The sequence below is a fragment of the Phodopus roborovskii genome, unplaced genomic scaffold (assembly GCF_943737965.1).
Source record: "Phodopus roborovskii unplaced genomic scaffold, PHOROB, whole genome shotgun sequence".
In the NCBI taxonomy this organism is placed as follows: Eukaryota; Metazoa; Chordata; class Mammalia; order Rodentia; family Cricetidae; genus Phodopus; species Phodopus roborovskii.
Genome location: NW_026126511.1, coordinates 57017501 through 57029524, shown reverse-complemented (window position 1 = coordinate 57029524; position 12024 = coordinate 57017501). Strand labels below are relative to the sequence as shown.

General features: G+C 48.5%; 1 protein-coding gene across 1 annotated transcript; it reads right to left on the bottom strand.

The window, feature by feature from the left end:
* Nucleotides 1–366: 366 nt before the first annotated feature.
* Nucleotides 367–2100, bottom strand: Nrl (neural retina leucine zipper). Its single transcript, XM_051195688.1, has 2 exons — nucleotides 1697–2100; nucleotides 367–760 (listed from the first exon to the last, which is right to left on the bottom strand). The coding sequence occupies exons 1-2, from the start codon at nucleotides 2075–2077 to the stop codon at nucleotides 428–430; spliced, it is 714 nt and encodes a 237-aa protein (XP_051051645.1). The 5' UTR covers nucleotides 2078–2100; the 3' UTR covers nucleotides 367–427.
* Nucleotides 2101–12024: the final 9924 nt, after the last annotated feature.

Here is a 12024-nt window from a genome sequence, read left to right as displayed (position 1 = left end):
ATTCAGTAGTCCTAACATGGGGAGTCCCAAACTTCAGCGAACATGCGGCTTCCTTGTCAGGTATGGCATCGATGCACTACAGGTTGAAAACCTCGAATTAAGAGCTGGACTGAAGGGGGTGATACACCGCTCCCTCTCCTCCTACTGAGCATGCCACCCACCCATCCTCCACCCTAAGTACAGGCACTAGCCCCTGCAATATTCAGTGCCCTAATCAAGAACACTCAAGACCTGCAAAACAGCAGGGGACTCATCTCCAGCAAAGGACGAGCATCTACCTCAGGCATGCCACGAGGGTCAGAAGTTTGGGGACATTTGTATCGACACACAGGAACATGAGTAGCGATTTGGTGAATTATATATACTCTCCTGTATAGTGCCACCTACCCAGACACCCCCAAACCTCCACACCCCCTGCCCTAGAGGCTCAGAGGAAGAGGTGCGCGTGGTCGTCAGACCCAGGGCCGCTGGAGGTAAGCCGGTCACAGCGGGCCTTGTATAGGTCGCGCTCGCGAGCCAGTCGGGCCACCTCGGCTCGCAGTGCGTCCAGCTGGGCGGCCAAGCGGGCACGCTCTGCCTCCAGCCCGCGCCGCTGCTGCAGCCGCTTGGAGCGACAGGCCTGCGCGTAGCCGCGGTTCTTGAGCGTGCGGCGCCTCTGCTTCAGCCTCAGAGCCTCGTCGCGCCCGCAGCCCCGCAGCTGCCTGTTCAGCTCGCGCACAGACATCGAGACCAGCGCCGCGTCCGAAAATCTCTCTGGCAGCTGCGGAGGAAGAGTGCAGGGACCAGATCGGTGCAGGTCCCACCCAACTAGACAGGTGGGACCTTGGGAAAGCTGAATGCTCGACCACACCCCAAGTCTGGGCACGTCCTGGATCTCAGGAGTACACACACACACACACACACACACACACACACACACACACACACACACACACACACACACAGTGGCCCTTCCCGCAAGTGTCGCAGTATGAGCTCCGCCCCCTGCGCTCTGGAGAGCCACGCGCTCTGGAGAGCCAATCGTGCTTCTGGACGCTGCGCACCCTTCAACTGTCCGCAGTGTCCGGGGGACCCGCGCCCAGACAGATCCTGCCCTTGCCACAGTCGACTGGCTTCCCTGTCCTGAACACCACAACCCAGTGACCCTCAAGGATTTGGATTACATCCTAATGCCCTCAACACCCCCATCTGTGTCTATAATTAATAGGATGAGTCCCAATCCTTTCTTAGAAGGGTTAGGTTGTGGGGAAAACACCTAGCCTTGAAAAACCAACTTCAACCACAGCCTTTACCCCGCTAGAATCCACACATCTTTATCTATTTGCTTCTAATAATCGTTCATTCCCCCACAGTGCTCTTAAACTCTAAGCCCTTCCCCTTTGAGACCCCTTCTAATCTTTTGTTTTGTTTTTTGGCCAGGTCTCACTGTGTAGTCGCGGCTGGCCTGGCGCACACTAATTAGACCAGGCTGACTTCTAACTCACAGAAATCTGTCTCCCGAGTACTGGGATTAAAGGCCTGTGCCACAACTCTTGGCCTCTTCCTTGTCTTCTCTGTCCCCCATAATTCAACTATTTCCTACCATTTTGAAAAATTGATGTAGTTTTCTCAAGGACCTTGCTGTCTCTTTCCAGTCCACATCCCTTTCCAGGAACTCTCCCTCTCTTGATGGTTTCCTTCCCTCTTGGTCACTCACCTGGGCACGCTGTGCTCCTGTCTCTCCAGGGCTCCCTGAATAGTAGTCCAGGGGCCCTTCTGCAGGGACTTGGCCCTGATTCTGTAACAGCTCCACAGCCTCGTCAGGACTCAGCCCCAGCACCTCATCAGACCCCAGCTGCTGCTGCAGGGTGGCCAACCAGTACAGCTCCTCCAGGCCTGGCCTGGGGCCCTCACTGCTGCCCAGCAGGCCTGGCTCACTGAAGGTGGGTGAAGGAGGCACGGAGCTGTAAGGTGTGGATCCCAGTGAGGCTGTAGGGAGTCCAGATCGGCCCTCCGAGGGCTCCCGCTTTATTTCAAACTTCATCAAGTCAAAGTCATTAACATATTCCATAGCCAGGGGACTCGGGGGAAGAGCCATTCTGGGGCTGAGCTGAGAGAGGTGTTCCTGCAAGAAAAAGGAAGTCTGAAACTCTGGGGCTGCCTGCTGCAGCTCTCAGTGTTTCCTTCCCCCAAGGCCCTGAAACTCAAGCTCTGGGACTCTGGAGTAGCAATGCAGCCGTCTTCCCTGCACAGTCCCTTCCAGGTGGTTCCTGACAGACAATAGGAACTGGAAGCCTGAAGGACAAAATGGACAGCACAGCCTCTCACCACTTTGGTGCCTATGGGATCCGTGAAAAACAACAGCAACATGGCAGTGCCGGAGACCCGGTGCTGGGACATGCTGAGATGACAAGCCCTATGGTCTCCAGAGGCACCATTCCATTTACAAGCAATTAAAATTGTTGCTTAATTACTGTGGTTGTGTGAATGTGTGTGTTTATGTGCATGTATGTGTATATGGCTCTGTGTGCTTATATGTGTGTGTATATATATGTGGCCCTGTATGTGAATGTGTGTGCCTGTGTGTGACTGTATGTGTGTGTGTGGCTGTGTGGCTGTGTGGCTGTGTGTGTGTGCCTGTGTGAGGCTATGTGTGCCTGTATGTGTGTGTGTGGCTGTGTGTGTGTCTCTTTGTGTGTGTATGTGGCTGTGTGTCTGTGTGTTTGTGTGTGTGTGTATGTGGTTGTGTGTGTGCCTGTATGTGTGTAGCTGTGTGTGTGTCTCTTTGTGTATGTATGTGGCTGTGTGTGTGGCTCTGTGTGTGTGTGTGTGTATGGCTCTGTGTATGTGTGTATGTGGTTGTAGGGGGTGCTGTGTGTGTATATGTGGCTGTGTGTATGTGTATGTGGTTCTGTATGTGTGTGTGTATGTGGCTCTGTGTGTATGTGTGTGTTAGGGCAGTGGGAAGACACTATGCTGTGAATTTCAGAGTATAAGGATATTATGCTGTTATCTTTATCTCTCAAAGCTTTCAGGATAAGTGTCAGTTACATATTTTTTCTATGGGTTAGCCAATAGACAAACCTCTTCTATAAGAGGCTTTCTATGGGAAAAACATTTCTAGAAAGATCTGGACCAAGTGGCCACTCTCTCCTCGAGGTCAGTCTTCCCAAAGGGAACCCATGAAGACAGATCTTTGATTTAGAACTTGCCATGTTAATGTGAGTTTGAGCAGGTGGCCTTTGCTTTCTGACCCTGTTGTTCACTGCAGACAGTTAGACTTTGAAAACTTCCTCCAAGAGTGTTCTGTGGAACACTGATTCTGAGAAATACCGTAGAAGAGGTTTATACGCAGGTGATTTAGGGAAGGTTGCCTCTTAGCCCAATCTCTTGCAATTCACAAGCACAAAAATATATTAACCTAAGAAGCCCTTGAACAAACCATTGTTCAACAGAGTGTACCAAATTTACAACACTAGAGAACTCTCACACGTTCACCTCTGGCTAGTTCACCTCATGGTTTACATTCCCAGTCTGGAAGTCCCAGCTCTGGTCCAGCTCCCAATGGCAACAGGCACACCCCCAGGCCCAGAAGGGGAAGTTGGGAGTCTCATTCCCCAGCACTAGCACTTTAGCTGTCTCTTGATCCTCTCTTTTCTTCAGCCACATCTCAGACTTTCACACTTTGACCAGAGGGTTGGAGGGGTAGGTAAGGCTTCTCTTTTTTTCCAGGGGAGAACTGTCCTCTGCAGAATCACCCAACCCTAAGAGAACAGAGGTGCTAGAAGGAACTAGTCCTTGGCAAAAAGGAGCTGGTGAGGTACTAATAGAGGTGTCAGAGAGACAGGAGATGTAAACCATTAAGCAGGGAAAGTTGCTTTTCTTTCGGATATGATAGTGGCCAGAGTAGAGATGGGACAGGATACAGAAAAGTGAGTACATAAGATACAACAGAGAGCAGACACCAGGAATCAGAGGAGGGCTCGACATGGCAGACCTAGCACCCAGCGGGTCACTAGACATACTCACTTTAGGAGTGGCAGAGATGACAGAGATGTTGGAGATGACGTGATCAGTGTCAGAACCAGAAAGGCACCGCTTTCCCAGAGATGAGAGACTCCATAGAACAGGGTCTGGTGTCCCTGTATTCAGAAGGGGGTTGTGAATAGAGCCTAAAAGGCTCTCTTAAAGGGCTGGTTCTTAGAGATCATCTGTGGTCCTCAAGCCTCAGCCAATGAGATAAAGGGCTTATTTCCATGTCTCATTGGCCTGAGACAGGGATGCAGAGGACAATGAAGGACAGGTACCGCCAGTTCTCAAGAAAGAAGGAAAAGGGGCATCTTTCCCAAGAGAGCTTCTTATTGGTGGCCACACTTACATGCACGGTTTCCAGTGTGAAGAGTCACAGTGGCCCCAAGCACTACCCTCAGTGTGAACACAACCCTCAACCCAGCTGCTCAGAGCAGGGCTGGCCAGAGTCCAGACCAGTTCCCAGGAACCCCATCTTTTAAGGCTCTGCACCTCCCATCCACATCTGTGGGACATAAACACCCTCCCAGCCCTTTCTCATTGGGCTTGTTGGGTCAGCTTCCTCTTTTCAAGCATCCTAGAATTTCAGCCCCCACCCCACCTTCACCCTGGCTGGCCTTATACTTCTGAGTCACTGCCTAACAACTTCCTCTATGAAGAATCCTGCTCGTGGGGGCTGGAAAGATGGCTCAGCAGCTAAGAGCACTGACTGCTTTTCCAGAGAATCGGGACTCAATTCCTAGCACTGACACAGCAGCTCACAACTGTCTGTAACTCCAGTTCCTAGGGAATCTGACACCATCACACCAGTGCATATAAAATCAAGGTAAAATTAAAAGAATCCTGCTCTTAACAACCCAACCCCAAGATGAGCAGCCCCACTTGAGAGAAGGGACAGAAAAAGAGAGGCCAGATTCCTGGTCTTTCCTTGGGACACCAAAAGAAGCTGAAATCTAATCAGATACCAAAAGAGGCTGAAAGCTAATCAGATATGCTCTCGTAACCCTCAGGAGCCCTCTGCTTCCTCTCACCTTTTCTCTGTGTGTGTCTCAGTCCCTCTCTCCTCCTCCTCTCTCACTCATCCTGATTCCCAGACGGCTGGAGTATGACCTACATTTGCAGCCTAATCCCCTAACACCTCTTAGGGCTATCATCCCCCAGGAGGAGCTGGAGCAGGATACTAAGACTTAGCCAAGGAGATGTTTAAACCTGCCTGAAGCTGTTTAAATAGGGCCTGCACTAGAATAAACTCCAGACGTTAAAGGATATCCCCACCTCCTGAGGACACCGGGAAAGTTCGTTAATAGAGCTTTCCCAATGCAGAGGAAGGTCTGGGCTCTGTCAGCCCCAAGAGTCCTCAGTTATAACCATTAACTTTGTCTTGGCCTCATATATTAGTGAAGAGCTAGCAGATGCAGATTACCTAAGACTATAGCTCCCAAGATGTGGTCCTCAGATCATCAATAGCAGCATCTCTTGGGAACTTGAAAAGACAAGTACTCTGGCTTTACCTCAAACTCACAGAATCAAGAACTCTGTAGGTAGAATATAGATGTTAGTAATTTAGTAAGCCCTTCTAGCAATTCTAACACACGCTAAGGTTTGAGAACCACTGGTCTACAGATGCCTACATTCACCCCATCTTGTGTGTGTGTGCATGTGTTCGTGTGTATGCACCTACACTACACGAGTTTTCCATCACTGCTTGGACATAAATAACCCCCGAAGGCTCGTGTGTTAAAGGCTTGTTTCCCAGATAAGGGCACAACTGAGAAGTGATCAGATGAAAGTGCTACACTTAACAGTGAGTTTATCAGTTGAGGAGTTAATACTAAATTGGCTGACAGGAGATAGGGCCTACCAGGAAGAAATATGCCTGTGAGCGGCCTGTGGTCTCCTTAGTTCATTCATGTGTGTTTTCTCTGTGTCCTTCCCTCCCTCCCTCTCTGCCCCCTCTTTCTCTCTTTGCTCCACCGAATATCCTCCATCATGATGTTAGATTTTGGACCAAAGCAATAGAGCCACATAACTATCAACTGAAACTAAAACCGGTAGCCCAAAGAAATCTCTCCTCCTTTGGTCTTTTCGGGCACTTTGCCCAACAACATAAAAATTGACCAACACAATTGCTCCCATGGAAAAAGTTTGTGCTGGGCAGTGGTGGTGCCTGCTCTTGATCCCAATGGCCAGGAGGCAGAGGCGGGTGGATCTCTGAGTTCGAGACCAGCCTGGTCCTCAGAGTGAGTTCCAGGACAGTCAGAGCTGTTACACAGAGCAGGGTTGGGGGGGGGCTAATTTTGGCTTGTTGCCTTAGAGATGCCAGCCTGTGAGCACTGGACCCCATTATTTATTGCCTAGAGTGAGTCAAGCTGTCATGGCAGGGATACACCTTAAAGCTACTCACACAAAGGCAAAGGAAGGGGATAGGGTCCTGCTTTCCTCACGGGAGCACCCAATAACCAGAAGATTTCCCACCACACCCCACTCTTGAATTTTTTACCACCTTCCGAAAGTGATTGTAGTGAACTCTTGTGCCTTTGGAGGACTTTTGTTTTGTTTTGTTTTGTTTTGTTTTTCCAGAAGTTTCTCCATGTTAACAACCCTGGCTGTCCTGGAACTCACAGAGACCCATCTGCCTCTGCCTCCCTAGTGCAGGATATAGAGACATGGGCCACCATGTGGCAACATGTGCAGCCTTGGAGAACATTTGAAATCCAGGCTTTCTCCACATACACTAGAGGACCTAGATCATTTGTCACAACACCCCGCCCCCATGCCTAGGTCTCTATGTGTAGAGTCTGTTGTCACTACTCAAGTAAAAATGTTACACTTCACCTGGATGTGTTGCTTGCTTTCTCAGAAGCAGCAGAAAGTTTAAGGCCAGAAACCAGCCACAAAATGGGAATAGAGATGATAAAAGCAAGGGAGCCCGAACACATGCGTGGAAAATGACTTTACGGTGCACAGCCAGGAAGGAGACCCTAGAATGTCTCTAAAGGAAACGGACTGGCAACATTAAGTGCAGCCCCCTTTGCTGTGACCTCCCTAGACACTTGCCCCAACCAGCAGCTGCCATCTCTGTCATGATCCGCTTGTTTACTGGAGGACTCGGAGAAGATGTGGGAGGGCTAAGCTGCTAAGGGGCGAAGGCAGTCAGGCCAAACCAGCTCAGGCAAGCTGAACACCTCAGACCAGGTTCCACTCACTGGGGAAAGAAGTTAGGATGGGAGGGCTAGGCTCAGAGAAGAACTGTGCTGACTAGGGAGACCCGGGAGGCAGAGCACAGCCCCAGCACAACAGGGAAGACTTGGAGGGTAGGAAGTAGATAATGTGAGGAAAGGGGACCAGGGTTGAAAAAGATGGAGCTATCTGTGCTTGGTGATGGAGTGCATTCAATCCCCAACACTGATTACAAGAAAAGGGGAGAAAAGAGAAGAGCACAGGAGAGCAGAGGGGAGGGGAGGAGAGGGGAGGGGAGGGGAGGAGAGGGGGGAGGGGAGGAATGGAGAGGGGGGAGGGGAGGGGAGGGGAGGTATGAAGAGGGGGGAGGGGAGGGATGGAGAGGAGGAGAGGAGAGGGGGGAAGGGGAGGAGGGGAGGGAGGGGAGGAGAGGAGAGGGGAGGAGAGGGGGGAGGGGAGGGGAGGGAAGGGGAGAGGAGGAAAGAGGAGAAACATTTGGGCTACACATGCCTGTAAACACAGGACTGGGGAGGCCGAGACAGAAGCATAGTGAGTTCAAGGCCAGCTTGAACTACAATAGGAGAGAGGAGGAGGAGAGAAGAAAGAGAAAGAGGAAAGAAGGGATGGCACAGAGGCAGCGTTCAAGGGTGTCACCTACCCCCACCTCTTCTGCTCTGCACACTGATGTTAGAACCTGGAAGACCAGTTCTCACTCCTAATTTTAATTGTGGTTTTGCTGTGTAGCTCAAGCTTACCCAGGGTCACATCCTCCTGCATCACCCTCTGGAGTGCTGGCACTACAGGTATGCGCATCGCCACTCCTGAGGTCACCCCTATTTCTCTTCTATTCTCCTCTTCCAAATAAGCCTAAAGAGCCCCTGTATATCCCTTACATATATTTGACAAATATTTACTAAACGCCAGTTATCGTGTTAAGCATAAAGGATACTCGGTGACTTAGACTAAAAGCCTGCGTCCCTTCATTGAGCTTATAGACTGACGAAACAGAAACCACATTACTACCCTTAGAGCAGTGGTTCTCAACCTTCCTAATGTTGCACGCAAGCATTGTGGCTCAGATGATCAGGGATTCTGGCACTCAGGAGCCAAGGAATACCACAGGTTACAGTAAGGAGAGCAGCTTACAGCCCTGCTTCAGGGAAAGGCTTCCCCAGCATGTCAGCTCTGCTCCTGCAGAGGAGGGTTTCCCCAGAGAGGTTGTTACAGTTCAGCTCTGTCCCCAGAGTGTAGTGCAACACCTCCTCCGCTTCTCTCCTCCACTCCATTCCCACCAAGGATGGCCTCACCCAAACTTCACTCAAGAGATTTATTGGAAGGGAAGAATCCAGGAGAGTGGCTGCCACTGCCAGGGTGGAAGAGGACAGCCAGACAGCCACAGGCTGAACAGACACCAGGTTTATATAGGGCTTCTTAGGGGCGGAGTTTTCCAAGAAGATTCCTAGGGTGGTCAGATTTCAATCCCTGAGCTCGGATTGGCTAGATCTCGTGCTCAAGGATCAGCCGGTTTTCTGCTCAGGGCCAGGGGCAGATTTGGCCCTGGTTTCAGGTCCAAAGTGTGTTTCTTTCACTGATCCTTTTAGCCTGTTAGCTCTAATTTTAGGGCCAGGGCCAGGGTGTATTTCTTTCACTGGCTCTGATTCCAGGGACAAAGTGTGTTTCTTTGCACTGGTTTCAGGGTCAAAATGTGTTTCTTTGGCTCTGCTCAGGGTGTTTCTTTGGCTGACTCTTTTCCCATGCACTGCGACTCTTTAATACTGTTCCTCATGGCTGGAAAGATGTCTCCGTGGTTAAGAATACTGCTGTTCTTTTAGAGGACCTGAGTTAAATTCCCAGCAACCACACGGTGGCTCACAGCCATCTATGATGAGATCTGGTGCCCCTTTCTGGCACGCAGGCATACATGGAAGCAGAATGTTATATACATCATAAATAAATCTTTTAAAAAAAAATACAATTGCTCATGTTATGGTGACTCCCAACCATAAAATTATTTTTGTTTCTACTTCATAACTATAATTTTACTACTGTTATGAATCGTAATATAAGTATCCATGTTTTCCAAGGGTCTTAGTAAGTAACCCCTGTGAAAGAGTCATTTACCCCCAAAGGGGTTGTGATCCATGGGTTGAGAAACACTGCTTTATCTCCAGGCAAGAGCTGCTTCTGACCTGTGCCCTCTGATTTTGAAGCTCCATGCTGGTCTTTTTATGGCGAAGCCATCCCATGGTATGAAACATCTCTGACCTAGACCCCTGGTTCCTCAGGATCACACTCCAAGTATCTATAAATTCCCTGCCCAAAGAGCTCATACCTGCTTCTGGGCTTGCATAGACTTTTTTCCTGGACTTTCCCCTCCACGGCTGGACCTCACTATTGATAGCATGTTCCTGAGTCCAAAGAGTGACTCAGGAGCTGGTGGACAAAGATGGACGTTTGCATGAACATAGTCCCTTATAGACCAAAATGGTGTCTGGAGTGGGAAGAGAGGTGATCCTAGTCTGAAAGTTTCCTTTCCTCATATCTCCATTCTGATCAGAGCCCTGAGGACTCTGTGTAAACATCAAATTTGAATAAGTCCTTCTAGACCACTATGAAGTATGTGTATACAAATGCAGAAAAATTAAAAACATGGTTTGTTTAATATTTATTACCTTAAATTATTTATACTTTTTTTAATGGAAGTGCTGAGGATTGGGGATTAAATGTAAGACCTTAGTGCATCACAAAGAAACACTCTACTACGGAGCCCTTTTAAAGGAGTTTGGGGGTCTTACTCCTGAACTTTGAATCCTTTTGTTTGGCCTCCCAAGTAGCTGGGACTAAAAGCTCATATTCACTTAGCCCAGATGAATTATATAATTTACATATTTAAGCACAAAGCTTGTAGGCTACTATTTGTACTCTTGTCCCAGGAACAAAGATGCTTCTACATTAAACACACACACACACACACACACACACACACACAGAGAGAGAGGCTGGAGAGATATGAGCACTGGCTACTTTTCCAGAGGACCCAGGTTGAATTCCCAGAACCCATAAGACAGCTCACAACCACCTCCAACTCCAGTTCCTGGAATTTAACACCCTCTTCTGGCCTCTGAGGGAACTGCACACATACATGCAGTCAAAAAAATTTTTAATCATACAGAGAGAGAAAGAGAGAGAGACTTTTTATTTTGAAACAGAGAAATATCTGACTACATTACCTGGGCATGCCTGGGGCTTCTGTGCTTAAGTCATCTTCAAGTCTCAGACTCCAAAGCAGCTGTGACTATAGATGCAAACAAATCCTCTTGAAATGGGGTGCTATAAGATTTTATTTCATGAAGATGTTATATTTATTTGTTTATTTATTTAGTTATTTAGAGAAAGAGAAAGTAGGTAAAAAGAAGAAATCATAGGCATCAGTTCTCTCCTATTCTGTAGGTCCCAGCAATTAAACCAGGGTTGTCAATCTTAGCAACAAGACCCCTAACTTGGTGAGCCCTCTCTCTGGTACCATGAAGATGTAATCTAATAGGAATTGTGGTGGGAATTTTTATGGAATAAGCATTCCAACACCAGAAGAAGAGAGTAGCTGTCACTGGTGGACCAAAGCTCTTGAAAAGCTTCAATACCAGACCGAGTTTGTATTCTCATTTTATAGTCTAAAACCACAAGGTGGGGTGATCAAGCAAGCAAGATTTTACAGACGCCTATGTGGCATTCAGCAGATTGTTACAGGCAACAGCCCATTGTTTTGGCTATTTCCCCAGGTCATTCTGTTCCAGGTAGAAAAGTGACATCATGCTTGGCACTAGGCAGTTCAAGCAATGCTTTAAGTGAATCACTAAATGAATCAATAAATCGGTGCCTCAGAATTGGCCTTTTCTACCTTATTCTACTTCAGAGTAAGGGACAGGCAGCCTAAGGAAGTCATACTAAACTAAGACTAGTCAAATAAACATACCTGAAGACGAATGTGGGGATTCCAGGCTGCAGGGAGGACATGTGTAAAGCTCTGAGGCAGGAAGGAGGCAGAAGTAATCATAAAACTGAAGACCAACATGGTCAGAGGGGAGGAAAGACAATGAGCAACATGGTAGGAAGGGACAAGGTAGAGCATGGCAGGCCACTTCAAGGATAAGACTTCAGCTTTCTTTAAAAGTGAGAAGCTTCTACAGGTTTTCAGTGGTGACACCATTAGGATTACATTTGTCCATGAAAAGATCTACTCAGCACTTTTGTTTGTGCAGGGAGCACAGACACATCTGAGCAGTTTGGGGACATTAAAAACTGGGACCTGCACCAAAGCCCAGTGGTACTCGGAGAGGCAGCTTTTGGCCACAGACTCCAAGCTAGGAGCATCTCATCCTCTCCTCCACACCATGTCTGACCACAAGAGGCTCTGCATACAAACATGTAGCCTTTGAATCTGCCTGTCCCCACTTGGATACATGTGTCTTATTGGGAAGGACTTTCAGGGGAAGGGAGAGAAGAGAAGTTTAATTATGCTACATTTGCAACCAATATGATCCATAGGAGCTGAGGAGCAGCAATGGGCCTGTAGTATTCCCGAATTGAGGCAAGGAAGTAAGCTTCTGCATCCTCAAAAGGACCAGTCATTAGACACGCTGCCCCAGGAAGGCCTGTTACAGAATCTGCCAACACAGTTGCTTTGGCCACAGAGCATGTTTTAGTATATTCATCGGGTCCCCTTATCTACAATGGCCCTTCATCACAGCGCTTAAGTAGGTACAGCAGGGCCTTTTAGCCAGTTTCACCTACCCTATTTTAAACTACCTGTGGCCAAACATATTCCAAAGCTATTAA

Excerpts from the sequence above, each read along its gene's own strand:
- Nrl (XM_051195688.1), bottom strand. The coding sequence starts at position 2,077 with ATGGCTCTTCCCCCGAGTCCCCTGGCTATGGAATATGTTAATGACTTT. Across the intron at positions 761-1,696 it reads CAGGAGCACAGCGTGCCCAG|CTGCCAGAGAGATTTTCGGA; the intron begins GTGAGTGACCAA and ends CTTCCTCCGCAG.